The 24,478-nt window shown below is 47.4% G+C and overlaps 1 protein-coding gene across 3 annotated transcripts in view; it reads left to right on the top strand.

Annotated features, from left to right (window-relative positions):
• LOC142365682 (dymeclin-like) overlaps positions 1-17,708 on the top strand; it is a 330,096-nt gene extending 312,388 nt beyond the window's left edge. Inside the window, exon 9 of one of the 3 annotated variants that reach the window (XR_012766545.1) lies at positions 3,848-4,436. Coding sequence is in view for 2 of the 3 variants with exons in the window: in XM_075446739.1 (XP_075302854.1) it covers positions 16,779-16,794 (16 nt within the window). In the remaining variant the exon portion in view is untranslated. Of the gene's footprint in view, positions 1-3,847; positions 4,437-16,778 lie in introns of those variants that run through there. The other 2 variants (XM_075446739.1, XM_075446741.1) reach the window with 2 other exon arrangements.
• Positions 17,709-24,478: the final 6,770 nt, after the last annotated feature.

Here is a 24,478-nt window from a genome sequence, read left to right as displayed (position 1 = left end):
GGTTGAAAGAAACAGGCAGGTGAAACCAGCACTGATACTCTGTGCTTCAGCTGGCTACTCCCAGGACTGAGCAGAAAGGGCTCACATCAGCAGTTTCCAAAAGGAAATATCCTCTATCTATGAAATTAGTGGGGTTTATGCTGTCAGCAGACTTCAGTCCTTTCCCATCTCGGATGCTGAAGAGCAGGGAGGTCAGCGCTAGAGACTTGATCGGTGGCCACCAGCTCCACCAGCAAGTGCTAGGTGGGACTGAGTCTAAACCCTCCAGCTCCTTTCCCAGGGTGGGGGAAGAAAAACCCAATCCTTGGCATGATAACTGCTATGTAAAAGTGAAAAAAGTGTAATATTTACATATTACTGGGTCAGAATTTGTGCATTGTCCGGGCAGGTGTCCTGAGGAGAGTCCATCTTGCTTGCTCCGGAGGTGGGTCGTGTTCTTGGAGTTTAATGGTTTCCTTCATTTTTCCTTCATTGCCACACTCGTAGAAAACACTGTGCTCGTTTTGCCTTGCAGATTGCATGGCACAGACCGTGGCAAGAGCTTTCTTTGCACAACCGCTGGGTTATTTCGGTGGGAATAGAAGAGGTCGGGCAGCCAGGGAGATGTTTATCTGGGGTTTGGTTTAGGACAATAGGGTGGTGCATGAGCCTAGGTGGAGCAATTGTCCGTGATGTTATCTGGAGCACAAAGCATTTCCACAACAAACAACATTCCTCATATTTTAGATCAGCCTGCTATCAAAATCAAAACAGCCAATGGGATCCTGGGGTGCATCAAGAAGTGTGTGGCCAGCAGGTCGAGGGAGGTTCTCCTCCACCTCTACTCTGCCCTGGTGAGGCCGCATCTGGAGTACTGTGTCCAGTTCTGGGCTCCCCACTTCAAGAAAGATGAGCAGCTACTGGAGAGAGTCCAGCGGAGGGCTATGAGGATGGTGAGGGGATTGGAGCATCTCCTGTGAGGAAAGGCTGAGGGAGCTGGGCTTGTTCAGCCTGGAGAAGAGAAGGCTGAGAGGGGACCTTAGAAATGCCTACAAATATCTGCAGGGTGGGTGTCAGGAGGACGGGGCCAGACTCTTTTCAGTGGTGCCCAGCGACAGGACAAGGGGCAACGGGCACAAAGCGAAGCAGAGGAAGTTCCGTCTGAACATGAGGAAGAACTTCTTCCCTCTGAGGGTGACGGAGTCCTGGCACAGGCTGCCCAGGGAGGTTGTGGAGTCTCCTTCTCTGGAGATATTCAAGACCCACCTGGACAAGGTCCTGTGCAGCCTGCTCTGGGTGACCCTGATTCGGCAGGGGGTTGGACTAGATGACCCACAGAGGTCCCTTCCAACCCCGAACATTCTGTGATTCTGTGTTTCTGTAATACTTAAATAGTAGCACTCGCTGCTAGAAATTTAAAATATATGGTTGGCTCTGAGATTTGCGTAGAGTAGGTTTGCTGTGTCTTGGAGTATATAGCTACGTGTATTGGTATACATTCATTATTCAGCAGGATTTTTTCCAAACCTACCGTTGTTCCTATGCTCCATAGGCTCTTTTAAAACTTTTCAGGTGAGTTTTTCTTTATTGTTAAAGTTTAAGAAGTTATATAAATTAGACTACAAGCTCACTTTTCAGAAAATAAGTAGTAGATAGTTGTCTCTGACAGAACTACTGGAATATTGGTTGGCATTTATGGTATTGTTTTTGCTCTTAAAAGAGTTGATGAAGTGAATACAGATCTGTATTTTTTATCCAGAAGTTGGAGCAGATTTTGTACCCCAGATAGATGAGTTAATACTCTGCTGTCTTTACCTAACAGACTTCTCTTGTCAGCTGTGATATGTCCAAGAGGAGACTTTGCCTTTTTCACCCCTATTTTACCCTCCTTTGAGTTCCTTCACGTTGTTGCAAAGAATCAAATTGCATGGGAGGTATTCGTTTGATCTTTGGCAAGTCCTGAACCATAAAAAGCCCTTTTCGCTTTCTGGAAGGGGTTTCCCCACCGCCCAGGTGGTGCTGGGGCTCTGAATGCACCATCAGCTTTCTCTGAAGGCTTCTCGCAGATCTGCAGCTTGACTGTGCATGAGCCATCTTCCCCTGCCTGCTAAACTTCATATTTTCTGTCCTTGGCAGAGGGATCCAAAGAGTGCACGTACGGATTTAGGACAACTTCAGGTTTTGCCCAGTTTGAGACCTTCAAAGAGTTCATTTTCCACCCCCACCCCATGATTTACACAATATGTGAAAGTAAGTGAGAGGTTCCCAGTGGAGTTATTAAAGCCAGTTTCTTTGTTTAAAATTTACATTTAGCATACTTGAAAAGTGGCAGATTTTCAACTGTCTCATTCATAAAATTCTCGAAAGAAAAATTTCAGCCTTGAATCTGCTTTTTTTTTGGGGGGGACAATGATGTTTTGGGTTTGGGGAAGCCTTTGTGAGGTTTCAGGGTTGGATTCTGAGACTCGGAAAATTCCTGGGTGTCCAAGCCCTGCTTTGAGGGTACCACGAAAGCATCGTTGACTTAATGGCGAGTTGTAGCAGAGCAAAGCATCCAACATCTGCTCCTAATCTTGTCACCTTTTCTGAGCAACTAGACAAATTTTCTGTGCAAAGTTGGCGGTGGAGGAGTGATTTCTAAACGCAGTCCATTTCTACCAGAACTGTTTGCTGCTAACGTACTGGTTTGCACTGGTGTGCAAAGCTTTGCACGTTATTCGAGGGAAGGATGACTTGCGAGCTGAAAGGCAGGAAGCCAGGACTTGAACTCATCTGCACCTTCCTTAGCATCAGTAAAAATAGGCTCTGCTGTTACGAAATGTGCATTTTCTGCAAATCCCCCCCGGTAGGAAGATTTACGCATCCACTTCATATCGGTAAAAGTTTTCTGAGTTGAGAGGTTTGGCCCCGTTTGTGCAGTGGTGCCCTTTGATGCTACAGAGAAATGGGTCCAGGGATTATTCTGCTTTTCAGGTTTTAATTCCCTAAATTCAAAAGCACACAAAGGATTTTGCTTATTTTTCTGAGTAGTTGCTGTGTGTACGTAACAGGATCATGAACACTCGAGCCAGGTCAGGTGCTAGAACCATTAGGGGTTGGGTTACTGGTTGGGTTACCGTTACTGGATTGGGCCGGTAGCTTTCTTCAGTCCACCCATTTAAATCTTTTTGTGGTTAGATTTATTGCAATTTAAAAAAAAATTCCTCATTTTTTTACCTGTCGTTATTTTGAGGTGGTTCATTTTTTGCTCTGATCCCATGTCTGTGTTCTTTTCTCTAAAAGGCATCTTTATTTTTTTTTAATTATTTTTTTTATTATTGTTATTTTAATTTTTTTTTCTTTATTTTTGAAGAATTTTTGGCATTTCAGGTTAAACCCTGAAGTGAATGAAAGTTCTGGTATTTTGTTGATAGCACCTCATCTACACATCATGCCTTCATACTCAAGCTTAAAGTCTAGTTACATATATCGGCCTCTAGTCCTTTTTTTCTTACTGTTTGGCAAAGCCAGCATAGATTGTGTTTTCTGCCGTGTTGCAAACGTCCCTGTTCTGCCTGTTTCTGCCTGTTGCGGTTCCCTGTCTCTCTGTGGTCTGGCAGCAAGTCACCGCGCTGTCTGGCTCCTGGCTGTTGAGCTGTCATCTTGGGAATGTTCTGAAAGGTGTGTGTTCATCTAGACAACACGGTATAGAGAAATGGCGAGGAAATTGCAATTACAACTGTAAGTCCTTGAATTGCGACTATATACACGTATAATACATGCAGTGTTATGTAGGGGTTAATGATGCTTTGATAGCACATAACGTGAGTCCTGCTTTCATCTTTCCTTTTCTTCTTAATCTTTTCTTCCCGTTCCGAACTGTCTGCAGGTAGACACAGCACCCCCAAAGCTGAGTGGGGATCCCCTTGCTTGCTCAAACCAACTGCGTGAGGGATTTTTCTCTGGATGGCCTCATCCGAAGCTCAGATTGGTACTTTTGTATGGTGCTTTTGGAATTTGTACAAACCTTTACTCCGAGTGATCTGGAAATGGACATCGCCTATCAATGATCTCAACTTGCTCAAACGGTTGTGTCTCGAGAGATAAACTTCCCTGCCCTTCTGGACCAGGAAGACTGGATCTCGTTAGATGACTCTGGGTTACTTATTGAATTTTACTCCCTGGGAGAAATGTTGTTTTCTGCTACAGCTCATGTGATTGCTTAAACGGGGGCTATTTAGAATCATAGATTGCTTTGGGTTGGAAGGGACCTTTAGAGGTTGTTGGGGTCGATGTAGCTTGAGAATTAGCACGACTAGGCCGCTTAAGCAAAACAGCATAACTGAACAGGCCGCTGGAAAAGACAGCTAAGAATAGCCATTGAGAAAGTTCTGATAGTGCACATGGTGTGGGTTAGCAAAAACAAGATGTGTTCAAGGACATGGAGGCAGTCTGTTGCTATTGGCGTTAGTGCATAGTTACCAATCATAAGGGAATATGGGGTGCGTGAACAGCGTGTGATTTACGTCTGTAGCCTATCCGAATAAGCGTAATCATGTGTACAGATATGGAAAATGTATATAACCGCACAAGCGGAATAATAAAGAAAACCAACTGTGCATCATATCAATGTGTGTGAAAGTCGTTCCTGTCCTTGCACGGATGCTGAAACTTGGCATTGTGGTGACCCTGAAGATTTATCGCAGCCGAAGAACACAGGGGACTGCCGGCTGGCGAGGTAAGCCGGGCTGCCCGAGAAAGGCAGGAGCGGATGTGCGGCACGCTGGGGGGGGCGTGAACATCGGCAGTATGGGTTCCACTGTGTCAGTGTTGGAAAAGGCGGCGCAGAAAAGCCTGTTGGAATTGGCAGATCGAGCCGACGCTAAGTTAACTAAAGGAGACATATCGGGACTATTATTATGGTGCCGCCGCCGAAAGCTGATAACAACAATGGATCAGCTGTTCGATCCGGATGCGTGGCACAGAGTTGGGATGGACTTGTGGGACTCTGTGCAGGTCAGAAACAAAGAGGCGCGACAATTAGCCCCTGTTTTCCGAACTGTTAAAAATATGATTGCCGATATGAAGGATGATGCTACTGTGGCTGCAGCCGCCGCGAGAGCTGTTTATGCAATCAGTCAACCCGCTGGAGACTGTCAAGATCCCTGTACGGCGCCTCGGGCTTATCCCGTTCGTCCTAGTGAAAAGGAGTTCCGGGGAGGACCGAGTATTGAATTGGGAGACTGGGCACCAGCGCCACCTACAGCTCCACCACTGCCAGAGAAGGTGCCGCTCCCAGACTCCGATTCTCAAGAAATGGATACTGACTCGCCCGAAGGAGCAACATCGCTGTTATACCCAAAGATTCATAAAAGTGAACTTATGGACATATTGAGAAAGCAACAGGATCAAATGACAAAGCTGCTGGACGAGATGCAACGACTAGATAAAGGATCCCGTAACGCCACGATTAAACAGGCATATCGAAAGGCTCACCAAGCCATAATGGACGGTTTGCGAGCGGTCGAGCAGCAGATATGTGGGGAGTCGGACGGGATGAGGGAGGTGATTTCAGGGGGGTCAAATAATGGAAGCATTAACGAAAGTGCACCGGCACAGCATTCGCAACGGCGCTGGGTTAGGCTAATGCTGGAAGACGGGGAAATGAGCTTAGCTGACGCTGATCACTATTTACGCAGTAAATATGGTAAGGGGGTGGGGGATGACGAACATGAGGCGTGGAAGAGGGGTGTGAAGTGGAGAGAGCAAGGAGGGGGGGCATCCGGTGTTCAAAAGCCTGATTGCGCGCGCGGTGGGTGTGGTCTGCAGGGACCCGGCGGTACAGAGGGGGGTGGTGTGGCCGCTGGAGGTCAGAGTGGAGATGGGACGCCCCCGATACTCGACCCTAATTTTAATATGGGACAACGATGGAGGGGGGTAATAGAAAATGCTGTAATCGAAGGACAAATGCTACCAAACAGTTTAACAGCATTCCCGGTGTTTACGCAGGGGAATCAACGGATATGGGCTCCTTTTGACTGGAAAACAGTGAGTCAGTTACAAAAAACCGTAATGAACTATGGTTTGGATAACAAGCAAGTTATGACGCTGGTTACCACCTTTTTCAAAAATCAGATATTAGTGCCAGCTGATGCCCGAGCCTTGTTAGAATTGGTGTTGCCCCCCACTGCCTTTATGTTGTGGAAGGATAAGTGGCGGGATAAATGTGAGTTTGCAATGATGCAAAACCTTCACCTAGGTGCCGATGATCCTTTACGTGTAGTTACCCTAGACCAGCTCATGGGTACTGGCGCTTTCCGCGACGGGGCAGCTCAAGCGGCGCTACACCCTCGAATATTGCAACAGTCACAGAGCTTAGCCCTGGCCGCTTTAACTGAGTTACCACAGATTGGGCAGCCTGTATTGCCTTATACGCAGATTCGTCAGGGTCCTGATGAGCCGTACATGCACTTTATAGACCGATTAAAGGAAGCATTAGATGCGGCACCAAATCTGCCAAGTGAAGCAAAAGGTGCAGTAGGAAAGGATTTAGCTTTTCAAAATGCCAACACTCAATGTCAACAGATAATTGCGTCCCTACCTAGTGGGTCTACCCTTAGTCGGTATGTGGAGGCTTGTTCCCAATTACCTCGCTTAGCGGAGGAAAGAGAGAAGGCCAGAATACATGCGGCTGCTATGGCCGCTGCTTTACGACCTGCCATGCAAACGGGGAAAGGGGATCGAGGTGCTAAAGCAAAAACTGGTTGTCTTATTTGCGGAGAGAAAGACCATTACAAAAGAAACTGTCCTCAGGTCAAGAAGCAAAAGGTGGTGGCTGATGATTTTGTAGGGACATGCCATAGATGTGACAAGTTCGAGCATAAAGCAGCTCAATGCAGGTCACAGTTTAAAAAGGATGGTACCCCCCTGTCAGGAAACGGGCAGAGCAGCGCCAGGATGGGGGGCGCGAGGACAAGAAAGTTCCCCACAGCTATGGCTGTCTCGACGAGCTCCGAGCCGCCACAAGCGGCTCCGCAGGAGTCGATCTGGCCGTGGGACAAGACATCACTATAGAAGATGATAAGGTGCATGTCGTCCCCTCGGTAGCCACAGGACCTTTAGGCCATGGGCTGAGTGCATTGTTGGTGGGGCGATCCTCTGCATCTAGACAGGGAATTTTTGTCCTACCGTGGGTAATTGATGCAGATTTCACAGGCCCAATAGGGATTACATTAAAGATATTCACGCCACCATTAACCATCAAACGAGGCAGCAAGGTTGCCCAACTGATTCCTTTTATTGCTCAGGTCCCCCCAACTGACCCTAACTATAGGGGAAGTGACGCCTTTGGCTCAAGTGGACCCCCCTTGGTGGCATTCGTACAATCTCTTTCCACAGAACAGCCCATAAGAAAGATCACTATTAAAGGACCGAACGGCATTGTACTAAAAGACCAGAAAATGTTGTTAGACTCTGGAGCGGATGTTATTATAATCCCGAGGGCCCAATGGCCAGAGTCATGGCCATTGACGGTAGTGTCGGGCATGGTGACAGGAATCGGTGGTGCAACAGCGACACAAATGAGTACTGAGTTCATTACTTTTGTAGACCAAGATGGTAAGTTGCTGGCACAAGCACGCCCTTATGTCTTGAATACCACTATTTGGCTATTAGGCAGAGACATATTATCACAATGGGGTTGTGTCATTCAGACGCATTTTTGACAGCGGCCATTGAAGCGAGCGCATCCAGGCCTACACTGAAGCTCACGTGGTTGACAAAAAAGCTGATCTGGGTGGACCAATGGCCGCTGTCTACTGAAAAGCTCGCCCATCTCCAAGAATTGGTGGATGAACAAGTGAAGTTGGGGCACTTGGTCCCGTCCACTAGTCCTTGGAATACTCCTGTGTTTACCATTCAGAAAAAGTCCGAAAAATGGAGACTCTTACAAGACCTAAGAGCAACCACCGTGCGGACCAACTAGTGACAGCCACTCCCGTACAACTGTCCACGAGCTTTGATGCTGCACGAGCAGCGCATGATTTTTTCCATCAGTCTGCGGCGGCGCTGCAACGACAGTTTTCATTATCTAAAGCAGATGCGCGTGCTATTGTTGCAGCCTGCCCTGACTGTGCGAGACTCACTCCTGTACAGGATGGTGGTGTAAATCCTCGAGGTCCACAGCCCAGACAACTTTGGCAAACCGATGTGACTGAGTTCCCCCAGTTTGGGCGTTTGAAGCACATCCATGTCTCTGTCGATACGTGTTCGGCTGCCATCTGGGCAACAGCAGCTACTTCTACCAATGCCAAAGCAACCCAACGACATTGGGCGCAAGCCTTTGCTGTGTTGGGAGTACCTGAACAAATTAAAACTGATAATGGCCCAGCCTACAGGTCTCAGGTGGTGGCCCGTTTCCTTCAGCGGTGGGGTGTTAAGCATGTACGGAGCACCCCATACAACTCCACTGGTCAAGCTATTGTTGAGCGTTCCCATCGCTTACTAAAAGATCATTTAAATATTTTAGAAAAGGGGGGAGAGCGGTCCCCGATAGACTGTCTACACAAAACCCTTTTTGTCCTGAATTGGTTGAATGTTAGAGGAGGTCATATTGACCCCCCCAACTGTTCGGCACAGGGGAACAAACAAAAATGTCTATGACAATGATGTGGTGTTAGTAACGGTATTCTGCCCGGATAAAGGGCTTTGGGAAGGTCCAGTACGACTACTCACTTGGGGGAGGGGATACGCTTGTATTTCTACAGATAATGGACAGATGGAGTGGGTGCCGGCAAAATGGATCAAACCCATCTTGAATGAACACGGAAGAAGAAGGGGAGGTGATAAAAAGACAGTGGGCCCGGTTAACAAAGATGCTAACCACATGGTTGTAGGCGCTACATCCCAACAATGTTTCGCTGTTATCTGTACTATCTGACGAGTGTCAATATGAGTGCCTGCTTTCTAGGGCTCTGGAGTTAAGTTTTGGAAAGTAAGTTATTTTGCTCCTTTCTGGTAGTAGAGTTTGGGTACCCAGGTAGGACCCTGCTCTTGAACATCAGTGGTCCCAGTGATCGCAGGACCTCCAGCCGGCACCGAGGGATTCTCGGGGAGAACCTCTGATCACTGGACCAAAAAGTTCTGAGCAGGGACTATTAATAAGACAAAGGCATTCTTCCAGTATTACTTTTTGTTGCCTGCCTGCTGTCTGTTCATAAGTCTTTGTAATATTTGGATTTATGTTGAAAACTTGGTGTGCTTGTGTGTGTATGTGTGGTCGCAACCATAAATGTGTGATTTTATGTTATGGTGTTTGTATTTCTGTGATCTGATGGATTTATTTGGTTTTTGTGATCTAATGGATTTGTCTGGACTAAGTAACTGCCTTTGCATCTTCTGGTTTGGTAAGTTTTCCGGGTTCTGCCTTTAGACTATTGTATCTGCATTCTGATTTATTGGGGCTGCGGAAGTATTTGATGCAGCAGGAAACAGATGGGGAATTTCTGGCTGGTTAATGTCACTAATCAAAATGTTATTGCTTATTGTTGTAATGATTATGGCAGTGATTATGTTGGTCCCGTGTATAATACGCACAACACAAAAGGCACTAGAGGTAACTGTGAAGAAAATTTTTGTGATGCAACTAACACAAATTGAGCAAATGTTTTTAAGGCAATGATAAGATAGCTTAGCTTTTTTGAAAAGAAAAAGGGGGAGATGTTTGGGTCGATGTAGCTTGAGAATTAGCACGACTAGGCCGCTTAAGCAAAACAGCATAATTGAACAGGCCGCTGGAAAAGACAGCTAAGAATAGCCATTGAGAAAGTTCTGATAGCGCACATGATGTGGGTTAGCAAAAACAAGATGTGTTCAAGGACGTGGAGGCAGTCTGTTGCTATTGGCGTTAGTGCATAGTTACCAATCATAAGGGAATATGGGGTGCGTGAACAGCGCGTGATTTATGTCTGTAGCCTATCCGAATAAGTGTAATCGTGTGTACAGATATGGAAAATGTATATAACCGCACAAGCGGAATAATAAAGGAATCCGACTGTGCATCGTATCAATGTGTGTGAAAGTTGTTCCTGTCCTTGCACGGATGCTGAAACTCGGCAAGAGGTCATCTAGCCCAACCCCCCTGCAGTGAGGCCAACCTGGCCTTCAACCTTTTCAGGGATGGGGCCTCCACTACCTCTCCTCTTAACCCGCGCCTAGATTGTTTTTGAACCTCTACTTGTCACCTTGAGTTCTCTTCTTCAAACCCCCCCCCGACACGCTGCTGTTTTCTTCTCCGTCTTTGACTTTGCCCCTATCCCTCGCACAGATCTTTGAGCGCGATGTGCAACTCGTGCTTAGTCTAGCAGGTTTCCTGTTTGCTTCCTTCATCTCCCCGCCGTCGTCTTCTGCCGGGCTGTCTGTGCTTCAAGCCTGAGAAGGAGCCGAAGATGGTATCGGGTGGGTGTGGTGTAGCCCATACAGATATTTTGTCAAAGCCACATACATAGACTTTCTGTCTAAAGTCAAAGAGAAGCGCTGTAAATACAAAGAACCAGAGAAAGATGAAACAGCATTATCTCCCCAGAAGAATTAAATAATTGCAAAAAATTCAGTCTAGAAGTATCTTAGAAGCTAAGTACTGAGAAATTTTTGTCTGTAAATTGTGCCATGTCAAAGCACTTCAATGCTTCAATTTGTATAGAAACGAAATATATCAATGTTTGCGTATGTAGGTGTAAATCTGCCCCATGAACAGTGTAGCAGGCATGACTGTTGAGTTGTTTTCAAGATCATTAGCCATTAATTTGGCTCAGGTTGGGATTTGGGTGGACCAGATTTCAAAGTGGCCTCATGGATTTTGCAGACCAGTAGAAATGTTCTTCCCCTGCCCAAACTCCTTACGGGCTAGCATGTTTGGTGCGAGGCACGTTGCAGGGCCAAACCTTGCTGGGGTAAATATTCCTTATGGCACCTATAATGAAGACTGGGTATGGTGCTGAATCCAAGGACTTGTTTTTTTCCTCTGCCAGTTTATGTATATTGCTAATAAGGTCCAATCCTGCACATGCTCCCCAGGCAATACTACTATATTTAGCTGAAGCAATATGAAACACAGAATTTGCCAGCATGTCGTTAGGTTACCACACAAGACTCACAGAATCACAGAATGTTCGGGGTTGGAAGGGACCTCTGTGGGTCACCCAGTCCAACCCCCCTGCCGAAGCAGGGTCACCTAGAGCAGGCTGCACAGGACCGCGTCCAGGCAGGTCTTGAGTATCTCCAGAGAAGGAGACTCCACAGCCTCCCTGGGCAGTCTGTTCCAGGGCTCCGTCACCCTCAGAGTGAAGAAGTTCTTCCTCATGTTCAGCTGGAACTTCCTCTGCTTCAGTTTGTGCCTGTTGCCCCTTGTCCTGTCGCTGGGCACCACTGCACGGTAAGCTTTTCAAACGCGCACAAATCTCCTTCTCAGAAAGACTTTAGAGCTTTGGACTGATGGAAAGTTAATGTGAATTTGACTCTCAAATGCCTTCAGAGTCCTTTGGTAATGGTACTTTTCTCCTAAACCAGTCACATGCTTTCGAAAATACAAACTCGCGTTGGATTGCTGTTTCAGAAACCAGTGTTGCTAACCAGGGACTCGAGGAAAAGAGGATTCTCCAGTTGTCTGTTAATCCAATTCTTTGTTTTCTTTCTTTCCTACAGCGACTGCCGCATTTCTTTGCTGAGGGCTGCTTTTCTTCCAGCAAAGCATCTAGATCAGCGAAGAAGCAAAGACTAACCTTCGCTCCCTCGCCCTTCAGGCAGCTCCATCTGCCCTTGCTTAGTTTATCGGGGTGGAGATCATCCACTGACATGACACAGCAGCTCTAATGGTTCATTTGTGAAGGGGATTTTTGGATTTAATGCATGGCTCAAGTCGTCTAGCTGAAATGCCACCAAGTTGCCTGGAGCCATGCCAGGTGCTGTTGGCATGCGGCGATTTTATCTTCCTATAATCGTTAACTGCAAAAAAAAAAAAGAGAAAAAACACACCCCGATGTTGTTGAACTCTTGCGGTAGGGGAGTTATTGCGGCTCAGTTTCGGCATCTGTTCATCGGACTTCCTGTGGTTTTTCATCAAATCGTCTGATTGACAGCACAGACAGGCTGCAAAGTTCTTGGTCTGTCTAGTTTATACCCTCTTCCCAACCACTAAATCTGACTTCTGCTTTGTCTGGCAGAAGAAAACGAGATCGGGTGCTGTGGTAGGTTGATTCACCAGAGCTGATAAGTGGTGTCTGTATTTCAATCGTGCAGTTGAAATCCTAGTGTTACCTCCGGCTTGCAAGTTTTCAAGCCTTGTCTCAGGTCGGTTTGTTGTGAACTAGCTGGGGTTGTCTGCTCTCGTAATGACTGGAGAGAAATGCAAAGAATGGCTCCGCTGGACCCGTTTATGTCAGGGCAGTGAGTGCAAAAACTTAAATAGCGAAGCGAGCGGGTAATGAAGAACTTTTACAAGGGTGTGTAGTGATAGGACAAGGGGGAATGGCTCTAAACTAAAAGAGGGCAGATTTAGGTTAGATATTAGGAAGCAATTCTTCCCCATGAGGGTGGTGAGGCTCTGGCCCAGGTTGTCCAGAGAAGCTGTGGCTGCCCCCTCCCTGGCAGTGTTCAAGGCCAGGCTGGATGGAGCTCTGAGCACCCTGGTCTGGTGGAAGATGTCCCTGCTGATGGCGGGGGGGGTTGGAACCAGATGATCTTCAAGGTCCCTTCCAACCCAAACCATTCTATGATTCTGTGAACTTGTACATCTTTCGACACCGTCCAGCTGAACCAATAGGGCTGTGAAGGTAAAAAAGGGATGATCTATCCCATGCCAAGACTTTTCCTCTATAGTTAGGACTGCCATTGAAGGTGTCTTAGAATAGTCCTTCTTTTCAGACAGTGCTAAAAATCGGGCTCATTTGGATGTCACCAGCTGGGGAGCAAATGCCTTTCCAGGGTGAAGTTGGACACAACAACAGCAAAGCAGAAGAAAATGGCTTTCTGCATTGCTGCTTTGACGTGCCACTCTGGGAATTCCGTAAAACCCTCTCCAGTGCTGGCTGCGGTGTTTTCTGCGAGTGTCCCCGAGACTCCGGTGACCTGGTTGTTTTACAGCTCTCCTGAATCATTCCTTTGGTGTCATCTCCTGTCTGGCTGCAGCACGTGGCGACGGCTCCCAGTCGCTCATTTGGGAGCAGAGCATGCAGGAGAGAAATGGCACAGAGCTGAATTTAAACATTCCTTGAACTAGCACCCCTCAAAAACCTTAAAGCTTTATGGCATTCTCTCCATGGGGGGCTCTAGGATTTCTCATTTTTAATGCAGGAGAAAACATGGCCTCCCCACAGCCATGGATCATTCAAGTCATCTGAAGAAGTTGTGTTTCCATTACTGATTTGGAAGTCAAATTCTCCATGTCTCGTTAGCGTCTTGGGTCCACTGTTCGGGGGGACTATCAGAAAAGGATCACTTCTGCCCCTACTTACCTTCTTTTTTTTAAAAACATACATTTGACATTGTGTGTGTGTAATGGAAACGTGTATTATATCTCTCCTGAAAAGTCTTATTATCCTTGTCTGCATTCCCAAAATAACGCTGCAGACTGTTCAAGGCATATGTTGAGTATGAGAGAGTCCAGGCTGATTGCAGTGAGTTACGGTCTTTAATCTCAAATTGATTATTAAATTGCTACAGGACGATCACAATAGATGGCAACATTGATCAGTCTGAAGAAAGGCTTCATAATAAAATCAATGCATGACTGTTATTGCCTGAAAATATGAATGCTATCTGATTTATGCTGTCCTTCCAGCTGAGAGATGATGGGATAGTAAGAGCTGAGCATCTCAGAAGTAGCTGTTGGAATTTCTAATACAATTTTACCCACTGTTTTAAAGCTGAAGGTGTTTGTTAAGCTGCTTGAGAGTCCAGAATAGTCCCAGACTAGTGGGACCATTCTGGGCTCCCAGAGTGTCTGCAAAAACAGTAGCTATCATCTGTGACCCTGACAGTGAAAGAAGTTATCTGTGTTTAATTCAACTCAAATCAGCATCTTTAATCGCCTTTTTTCCCCCCCCCATTCCCTCCCAGAAGGACTACTACACGCTGCAGCACTGGCATGCAGCCACCTTTGGGGTGAAGAATGACAGCTGCATAAGGGCTTTTCTCTGCTAGGAAACGTTGCCGTGGTTTCATCATGAGGTTTAACCATTCATTCTGCTGATGCAAGGCTGAACTGAACGCGTTCCTGTCTACACTGACCACAAGCCAGGAAGCGTTTAGGGGGGGAAGTGGGGAAGATTACACTGAGGATAAGCAGAGTCGAACATCAGTTGTTTTATTTAAAAAAAAATACTTAAAATCTCCATGAGGGCTTGATTAGAGTGAGGCTTAAGATGCTGAAAGAATTGGGGTATCCTAAGAAGAGGGATGGGGTGGCAGAGGTGGAGGGCAGGCACGGCTTGAGGGCTTGGAGCTGAAATGGGAAGGGCTAGAAGGTGTGAAGGAAAAGGGGGATCTCACAAGGCCAATGAGAAAGAAGAAAACTTGGGCAAGTACGAAACAGAAAGATACACTAAAGAAAGACCAGAAAGATGAAGTGGAAGGGAGCTGAGGATGAGACTAGACTAGGAGATAAATGCAAGATACCTGAGAGTGAAGAAACAAAATGATGTAGAAGATTAAACAGGCTGGTCAAAACAGGCTTGAGGCGGAGAGGTTATAGGGAGGAGATAGAAAATGGTTTAGGGGTGCAAAAGGGCTATGGGAGAGCTTCTCTACCGCAAACTGCCTGTCTGATGCAGGAAATGAAGCTTGCTGATGTACCTTTGAGGTTCTGGGCTTTGAACTCACCAGGAGTCAGATGCAGACGTGCCTTCAACAACCTTATCTTTTAGCTGCCTCAGTTCCTTAAACAGAGATAATAGTGCTGGAAGCAATACTGCCCTCCTTCCCTCCCTGATAGCTGTGAGGATGAGCTCCCCACACGTTCTAATGCCATCAAGTACAATAATGACAGCCACGCCGATGGCCAAAATGGTTCTTCTCAGGCTAAATACTGGCGTCCAGCTAAGTTAGAGCTGTGGTAAAGGGCCTGACCCCAACAGAAGCCAAATCATGGCAGTTGCAGATGGAGCGTGCTGGAAGGTGACACCACTGCCACCTTCACCGTAGGAGATGGCATGGGGTTGAAGGAAGCTGTCCATGGAGACGTGTTCCTCACAGAGCATAATGCGGGTGGCACCTTTGTGACTTAGAGTAATTGTGTGCTCGGTATTTGCACCAAACCGCTCTGGTAAGAGCAGCAACACAAGGAAAGAGTGGAATAGTTTCCATGTTTTCTGTCTCCCAAGAATCCAAATAACCTGGATATGTAGAAGTTAAATAACCCTGAAAGCCGAGTGGCCAAGAAGTGCCCCTTCGAAGGAGACTGTGCCAGCCAGAAGGGTCTTGTACCCGAGCGCAAGGCAACAGGACCCTGTGAGCCTGAGAAAGATGATAGGGTTTGCCTTCATTATTCATGGGCAAAGAGGCTTCTTAGCCATCGCTGTGCTTGTTCTGATCATGTCACACCATAGAGTTTATTCTTAGTCTTAGCCACAGCCTTATAAATAATAAAATGGGTCATGTTTTATCTTATCCCAGTGATCATTGTAATGCGGCTTTCAGCTGAGACTCTGCCAAGCTCTTGACACGGGCAACATTGAGAAGTAGATAAAATGATTGAAGAGCGCAGTACAAAAGTACACTCGGCTCTTCCCCAAAACACGTGCTTCCCAAGAGTGAACGTGGTGGGTTTGCAGTGTTCCCGCTGCTTTGGAAGGGAAGAAAGGAGAGAAAACTGGAAAACTGAGGATGCGGTCAGTCTATCCAGTTAGGATGGGCTGGGCTGGTGCATCTGATGTGCGTTAATTCTGAAAGCACTTTGCTGGTACTGAAAACCAGGGCTTTTGTGGAAACGCTAAGCATCTAGCCTGTAATTTCCAGGAAGGAGAGGTATCTGCGTGGATGGGCAAGGAGGTCTATGTGCACAGGTCTTGCGGTTACAGCCTCGGAGGCTGACATAGGTTAGATGCGTGATGCGTTGCAGTTGAGGAGCTTGCGGGGTTTTGCACTTTGATTGCCACGGCGATGCCATTAGCATGCTCATCAGCGACGGGAAAGCCAAGGCACAGAGGTAACGACCCACCCAAAACTGTAGAAGAACCTGTAACAAAACAAAAAAAGTGGCCTCCGGGAGCCCAGCCATGCTTCCCACCGCGCTTCCTCGAGGAAGAGCATTTTTCTCCTGGAAACTTGTTGAAAATTAGAGGGGAAAAGTTAGTTTGCTGTAACGCTGGGTTCCTGAAAATGTATCACAGACCGTATTTACCCTTTCCAAAGGATTCCCTTGCTAAGGAACTGAGTACAATTAATAGCAAAGTGCTTTTTGGAGAAAACTGCAATGAATAGGTCTGTACGTGCGCAAGCAAGAAGGCTTTTGTGGGGCTGCTAAATATGACACTTTTCCTTAAGACCTGGGTGTCCTGTGAAGGATTCACATGTTTAGTCTTTGCTAACAAGCAAATTGAGTGTGACCAATGGCAAAAGGGCTGAATACAATACACCAGTGTCCCGTTCTGTTCAAAGAAGTTATAAATGATCTCTTCATCCCGTAAATATTTCCCTTCGCGTCTGATGGTTCAGTTCCTCCCGTTATTTTTTTTCGCCAGCCCTCTTTCCGCAGCATTGACGTGGGGTGTGTGTTTGCAAACAGACATGCCAAACTTCCCTCAGCGGGCTTTGGTTTCTTGTTGCAGAAGTTCCCCGAGCTGAAGTTCAAGTACGTGGAGGAGGAGCAGCCCGAGGAGTTCTTCATCCCCTACATTTGGTCCTTGGTCTACAACTCCGCCGTGGCCCTGTATTGGAACCCGCATGACATCCAGCTCTTCACTATGGACTCCGGCTGAAGGAGATGCCCCAGCCAAGCCAACTCAACTCTGTCTCCTCACAAAAAACAAAACTCTGCACCGCGTGTTAATACGTGACCCCTCCCAACACGCACCCTCTGACCCCAAAGCTTACGGAGAATGAAGCTTGCTGCTAGCATACAGCCCGACGTTGATGGTTTGGAAGCAGATTGCCACCGACACATGGCAACAGGCTGTGGCGCAAGGAACTGCCGGCTTGTAGGCAACCTTATCTTTCCAGTCCTATAACCTAGAGCTTGTTTGATGGAAATGAGGCCTTACACATGGGGTATGATGTTACTACCAACCACAAACCTGATTGTTCTTTTAACTGAATGGGGTAAATGAAGAAAGATATCACGGGCTTTGATTTGGAAGCAGAGTTTGTATTTTTGTTTCTTCCAAGCTAGGCAGCTTCGCTGGGTCGAGCTTTCTCTGGTCTGTTGGATTCTGCCCCAGGTTGCTTGTTACCTAATCCCGCGCTCTCGCTCACAGCCCTTTAATTTGGTGGCACTGTCAGGGCTGCAGTCGTCAAATTGGTGCCTACGCGGTCGTCCGAGTGACCCAAGCAAGCAGCATATTAATCAGATTAGCTCCCAGGCAGTTCCAGAACACTTGATTTCTGTGTCAAAATGTTTGTGGGAGGATTTTCAATATCATCTTTTATTTTTTTTCCTTGTTGTTTGACTGACAAATATTCTGTAGAGGGCTTAGAAACACCAGAGTTGGGTCCCTTACAGACTTGTTTTACTGTGCTCCTGTGCAAAAGTTGTTCCTGGAAATGGGGGGGGAGGGGGAAGGGGGGAGAAATCTCCAAAGAAAATAGTTTGTAGATTGTAAAACAGACCAGTGTCCTGTAAAAAGGTGTGTGATGGTGGCAGTGTGTCGTGGGGAGCCTTGGCCAAGTTCTATGTTGAAAATCCCCTCTTTGCTATTAAAGGTTTTATGGCAGAAGCATAAATTCATCTGAATGTAGAATACTTCTCTTTTTTTTTTTTATTGTTGTTTTAAAGTGTCCTTTTCTGATATACCTGTTCCCGCAGCTGGAAGAACAACAGAAACGACTTGGCCTGATTTTGAAAGCCCATCTCATTTTGCAAAACGAGGATGGTTCCTCCTCTGGGGAGGCTCCAGACGGTGCCCGCTGCCCATGCGCGCGCCCTCTCCTCGTCCTGCACCCCAAAACCCTAAATCTCAAGGAATTAGCTCCAAAACACACATGGCAACCCCTTGTATTCACCGCCTGCTCCAGCCTGTTCTGGTTACTGGCCTGAGGAACGGACTGCATTTGCTTCCAGACAGTCCTTCCAGTGGCTTGAAATAGAATTTCTTGCACCCTATTTTGCTCCCCGAAGGTTGCACTAGGGTTGTACTTTCCTTTTATCTGCTTATTTAGCGGTGGAAGTCCGTTGGAGTCCTACGCAAATGGAAATGCTGGCTTAAAAAAAAAAAAAAAGCTATTCAAATTTATTTAAATATAGCTACAAAGCGACGTATACAGCCCAGGAGCATTTAGTACTTAAAAATGGCAGAAGCTTTTGAGAAAAGGTGATAGGGAGACTGGAGATGCAGTTTTTCTTCAGAAAATATGAAAATGAATGAACCCTAACTGAGCTGCACGTAAGTTTACACTATGTTTTCGAATGTGGGTGGTTTTTTTGTCTTTGGGCAAAGATGGATGGGGAATGGCTGCTCTTGGTTATCGCAGTGATTTGTTTTTTTGTCTTGATTAAAAGACATTTGGGGGCTGCCCAGCCTTTGGAAAGGTCGGGCTGAAGATGCACTTTGAAACTGTGGATGCTGAAGCTACCGGGATGGCTATGTTTTCATCTGTCTTAACCACCAGTGAGCGCCCAAATCTTCCTGGAGGTGAGCACCTTCCAACCCCCTGCCCCAGAGCACGGCACGAAGGAAGGCTCAGCCAGCGCAGACGTTCATCAGCCGGGTGGCAAACTGGAGAGAACCTGATTTTTCATCTGAAAGGGCATTTTTGAAAGAGGAGGTTCCGTCTGAACATGAGGAAGAACTTCTTCTCTCTGAGGGTGACGGAGCCCTGGAACAGGCTGCCCAGGGAGGCTGTGGAGTCTCCTTCTCTGGAGATATTCAAGACCCACCTGGACAAGGTCCTGTGCAGCCTGCTCTGGGTGACCCTGCTTCAGCAGGGGGGTTGGACTAGATGACTCACAGAGGTCCCTTCCAACCCCGACCATTTTGTGATTCTGTGATCTGATAGAACAGGTCAAACCAGCTGCTGAATCAACGTAAGAGTTGCACAGTAAGTGATTTCTCGCTGTCCTCTTGTTGTGATGACATTGAGGTACAGAAGGAATGGGTTTGTTCCGATCGCGTAATTTCCTTGTGCATTTAATTAATATGCAATGCTCCCAGGGCCCAGCTGCTTTGGAACAGCTGGAGTTACAATCCAAAGCCAAAAGAGCAGAGTCAGACTGAGATTTATGCTGAAATCCATTCTGGCCCCATTGGCTCTTCCAAGAGTTGGAGCATTTTGTGGGTCTGGCAGTATCCTGAAGTCTGCAGTCTGGCATGGTCACCAATACTCTGTTTTCTTTCAGATCTGTAAAGTATCACCTTAGGGATCCTTTTCATTACTTTGCGCGAAAGATTTATGATGCGTAACAGTAAATTTAAAACGGTAAATACAGGCTGTAGTTGTGTTTGTTTTACATGATAGCTGCCGCGTGGTGACGGTTGGCCAGCGGGTCTTGGCGTGGTCATCGGCATGAGGTTTTTACAACGTTCTCTGTGACATGTCATAAAAAGATATTGTTTTATTTATTGGATTAAAGAGATGGTTGTTTCAGTCCGTGCTTGGTGAAAGAAGGGATATGTCACGCAATGTCATGCCAAATCCCGCCTAATGGAGGGCTCTTGCCAACTCAACTTCCGCGGTCGCGATAGGCACAGCCCAGAGGAGAACGCGCAGCTGTGGGGCGAGGCAGAGGAGGAACGGGACTGTCCCCTTCAGCCCAGCCCGGCCACGCTGCGTCCCTTCCATGAGTCTCCTCTGTCTGTGCAGCGTTGGGGAGATGGGGCAGGAAAGCTGCGGAGGCAGTTGTTACTCAAGTGGAGGTTGCGCATGTGAAGCTTGATGCCTGCGTCCCTGACGAGGGAGAAATTACCCTTCCTCACTTAATTGAGAGAATTTCTCATCTCACTCTGAAAAGGTGGTGGTGGGTTGGAAGCTACGAATGGGGCGGGCATCATTCACTTTGGTCAAAGAAGTCCAAAATCCTTCCAGATTTCGTGGCGTTTCTTGACCCTGCAAGCCTAAAACCAAGGAGTATTAGGCAAGTTACTGTAAAAAAAAACCAAAAAAAACTGTTTTCTGCGTGCCTGCTAGATTGTTGATTTACCAGTTAAACAGGAAAGGAAGAAGCAAGCAACGCCCCTCACTGTTTTGGAAACTCGAAAGCATTTGGTACAACCTCTTCTACAGGGCGGCTCAGCTTTTATTCTGGAGTGCGTTGTCGAATTCAGCCAACGAAAGGTCAAATGTCGCCTGATAGTTGGCGAACCCCAGGCTCCCTCCTGACTGATCGGGCTTTTTCTGCGAAAACCCTGGCTGCTGTGCTTGAAGACCAGGAGGTTCTCTATACGATTGCATTTCTGTAATCGCCTGACCACCGTAAATCCTTCCCTGCCTTTGGCCGCTGTATCTAGCGAGCTTTAAAAATGTGTACCACTGGTAGCCATAATACTGTAAAATTCAAGGTCCCAGCTGCTTTTGTGTCTGTTTTGTTGTTGTTATTATTATTATTATCTATTATTGGACTTGATGATCTGAAAGGTCTTTTCCAACTGAAGTGATGCTATGATTCTATGATAACGAACTCTACTAATACACAGCTAGCAGCGTTTAAGGTGACAGCAACACGCAGCAGCCTCGACAGAGCTGTCAGCTTCAGAGGAAGGAAACGTCGACTCGGTACATTCCTGTTGGTAGCTATGGGTTCTCCCCCTCCTCCCCGAGCCCGGATCGGGGTGCTGAGATCTGGATCAGGGCGCTGATCTTGCTACAGCTGTTTGGTTTGGGGAGCTTTTGCTTGTAGTGAACATTGCACGAAGGTTTTTGAGGTTTCTCCAGCCGATATTAGCGGGTTAAATTCTGTGTCAGGCACGTACCTGCGCCCTGAAGGCTCCAAGAGGGCTCTTTTCTCTTTCATTACACAACAGATCATCCATAAAGTTGTCCTCAGCAACATGACACAGACCCAATCATTTTTAACATTTCTGGCAGTCAAATGTCACATGTCATTTAAAGGGGAGGCAAATATCAATCCCTGCAGTCAACTGGTCAGGAAGGAGCAATGTTCTCCTCGGGAGACAGCCTCCAGATCCATCTGCTGGATCCATCCATGCTGCTCCATCTTCACCATTAAGAGCTGGTTGGGGGCAGCCAGTTGGGTCCACTGCCAAAGAGCTCTTAGCAGCAAACTTGCTCAGTGTGTTCTGAGCATCTGGATGATGAAGCATCAGCTCCTGGGCATCTTCTAGAAGAAGCCATGGTGGCCATGGGCTCTCAGTATGGTACAGATGTCCCTGGAGACTGAATTCTGCGGGGAAGGATGTCCCAGGTGTCACAAGGTTGGTTGTCTGGGTTATGCTGGATGGGGCTGGCAATTATTGTGGGCTTGGCTAGCAGGCTTTTAAATCCACAAACTATTCATTCATGGTGCGTTCGCAATGTTCAGATTCAGCGGCAGCGCTCTGGGGTGGCAGCAAGAGGATGGGTTCAGGGAAAGGATCGTGAAAGCAGGGAGTTTGCCTTTTTTTTCCCCCCCTTTCAGGAAAGGAGCCTGTTGGCAGGACGTCCCTAGGCCACCGTGGCATCACCGAGCAAGACGCTGCCCGAGTGCTCCGGGGCCATCCTCCCTCCACGTGAGACGTCACCACCTCCCCAGTGTCACGCGTTACGCCGATAACAGCTCTGTTGAGGGAGGTGATTCTGCCCCTTGACTCCACTCTCGTGAGACCCCACCTGGAGTCCTGCGTCCAGCTCTGGAACCCCCAACACAAGAAGGACATGGATGTGTTGGAGCGGGTCCAGAGGAGGGCCACGAAGATGATCCAAGGGCTGGAGCACCTCTCCTACGAGGACAGGCTGAGGGAGCTGGGGCTGCTCAGCCTGGAAAAGAGAAGGCTCCAGGGTGACCTTAGAGCAGCTGCCAGTGCCTGAAGGGACCGACAGGAAGGATGAGAGGGACTTTTCACAAGGGTGTGTAGTGATAGGACAAGGGGGAGTGGCTCTAAACTAAAAGAGGGCAGATTTAGATTAGATACTAAGAAGAAATTCTTCCCCATGAGGGTGGTGAAACACTGGCCCAGGTTGCCCAGAGAGGCTGTGGCTGCCCCCTCCCTGGCAGTGTTCAAGGCCGGGTTGGATGGAGCTCTGAGCAACCTGGTCTAGTGGAAGATGTCCCTGGTCATGGCAGGGGGGTTGGAACCAGATGATCTTTAAGGTCCCTTCCAACCCTTACCATTCTATGATTCTATGATTCTAAGATAATGATATTTCAAAGGCAAAAGGGCAACTCTTACAACCTCAGTTGGCTGGGACGGCAGAACTCTACTTCTGCCATGACTTCGGGTAGGACGACTCATTAGGAGCAAAGCGGGGAGGTGCTGCAGGCTGTGGAGGCAACGATTTCAGATAATCATGGAAATGGCTGCACGGTTGCGTGAGCTGGGGGTCTCAAAAGCAGCAGCACGTGAGCTGCGTCTCAAGTTTGCGTGTCCCTGACAATGGATTTTTGGCATCCCCTCACTGGAAAGACCTGGGACCGCTCTGGAGTAACAGCGTTGTAAATACTTTGCTCTTTAAGAGAGGTTAACCCTGAACAGCAAGGCTCCAGCTGAGATTACAGCACAAAAAGCTTGTCAGCATTTAATCATCAATGCTAGGTTATTGCTGGATGGATGCTTTTCCTATGGTAGGGCTATGCTGCCTTCTTGCAAACAAATTACTTCAAGTAGCCGTGTTTAATATTGAAGGCACCGCTACCACCCATGGGTTGTGCCAGCACTTGCACGTACTCAGATAAATGAAAATGTCACGATCGGTGAATCCCTCCAAATCACAAATCACATACACCGCTGCGCTGCCAAATGGGGAAAATTCAAATGAGAGATTTAAAGAAGAGAGATCATTTTATTTTTTTTATTTTAATGCTGCTGAAGCGCCCTTCATCATCGCTTTAAAAACTGTCTTAAAATTAATCAAAAATGAATACGTCTTGGCAGACGTGATGAAATGTTCAGCCATACATAAAGTTTTCGCCAGCTGCCTTGGCAAACTCAATGGCAGACTTCAGTCCTCCTTATAGTCACTTTGTGCTGCTGAAAACCCTAAATCTGATGGCACCGGGAGAAAATTGGGGATCTCTGAGTATCCGGAGAGGAGCTACAAAACGGTGATGTCCCTTGATGATGCTCTCCCAGCCCCTCCTCCCATTTATGAAACGACAAAACAAATGCTTTTCAAAGAGCAAACCAGCTTATTAAAGCTGGCAATTTAAAGTAGGAGCAGCTGTCCTCGCCCTGCTGCTTCTATTTTTATCCCCGAAGCCACTGTCGGGGTCCATCCCCGCTCCCGGCGCAGCTCCTGCATCCCAATCTGCCGTGCTCCCCCCCCATGAATCCAGCCCAGCGTGGGTGCTGGGGGCGCAGGGGACCTGGGGTGCTCAGCTGTATCATCCGTATCAACCAGAGAATAACGGGAATAAACCATCCAGGGACAAAACTGGATCTGGAAATTCCAAGCCTCTTCGAAACCGGGTGCTTGAGGACCCCGCTGGCCTCTTCAGGTGGGGTCTGGGCCAGCAAAACCAGTGGGGGAAAAGCGGCTGGACCCAGGATGGTGGCTGGGGGAACGGGGAATAAATGGTGGGCGAAGTATTGGTGGCTGGGAATTGCCTAAGAAAGTGGATTTTTTTCCTAATGCAACCTTGTGTGTTTTGTTGCTCGCTGTTTGGGCTGTTCCTACAGGGAGGAAGAACCCACCTTTGTTCCTGGAGATGGGATATTCAGTGTATTTACTTGGCTGAGCTTCAGATTAAATATCCTGCCTAGTGCCTTGCATCTTCTACACATCTCTGCGGTGCCGAGCAGCAGAGAGTGAGCAGCAACAGAGCCATTTTCACCCTGAAACCAAGCTCTTTGTGATGGCTCCAGGAAAAAAAAATCCCTCAGCCTCCCCCAAGAAAAAGCAGCTTTGGCGTCTGCAATCTTGCAGGTTTCTCCCAACTGAAATACAAAGTGAAAATTAAATTTAAATTCATTTCTTTCTCCTAAATCAAATCTCGCAGGCGCCAATTGCCCTTTAGAAGGTCAACCTTTTAGCCCACAAAATACGTAATCAATACATTATTGACCTAAACAAGAGCCATAAACTTCTGGCTGCCTGTATCTCCTCGCTTGGTTTCTCCTCCTTCCTGCCAGAGCATGTTTGGGCCAGGAAAGTGGCAGCTCCTGATGAAGGTGGCATGGAGAAAGTTCCTAAAACCTCGCACGAGCATCACCAGAGCCACGCA

Source organism: Opisthocomus hoazin, chromosome W (genome assembly GCF_030867145.1).
Source record: "Opisthocomus hoazin isolate bOpiHoa1 chromosome W, bOpiHoa1.hap1, whole genome shotgun sequence".
NCBI lineage: Eukaryota > Metazoa > Chordata > Aves > Opisthocomiformes > Opisthocomidae > Opisthocomus > Opisthocomus hoazin.
The sequence above is the reverse complement of the archived record's forward strand: the minus strand, read 5'-3'. Positions and strand labels throughout refer to the sequence as shown.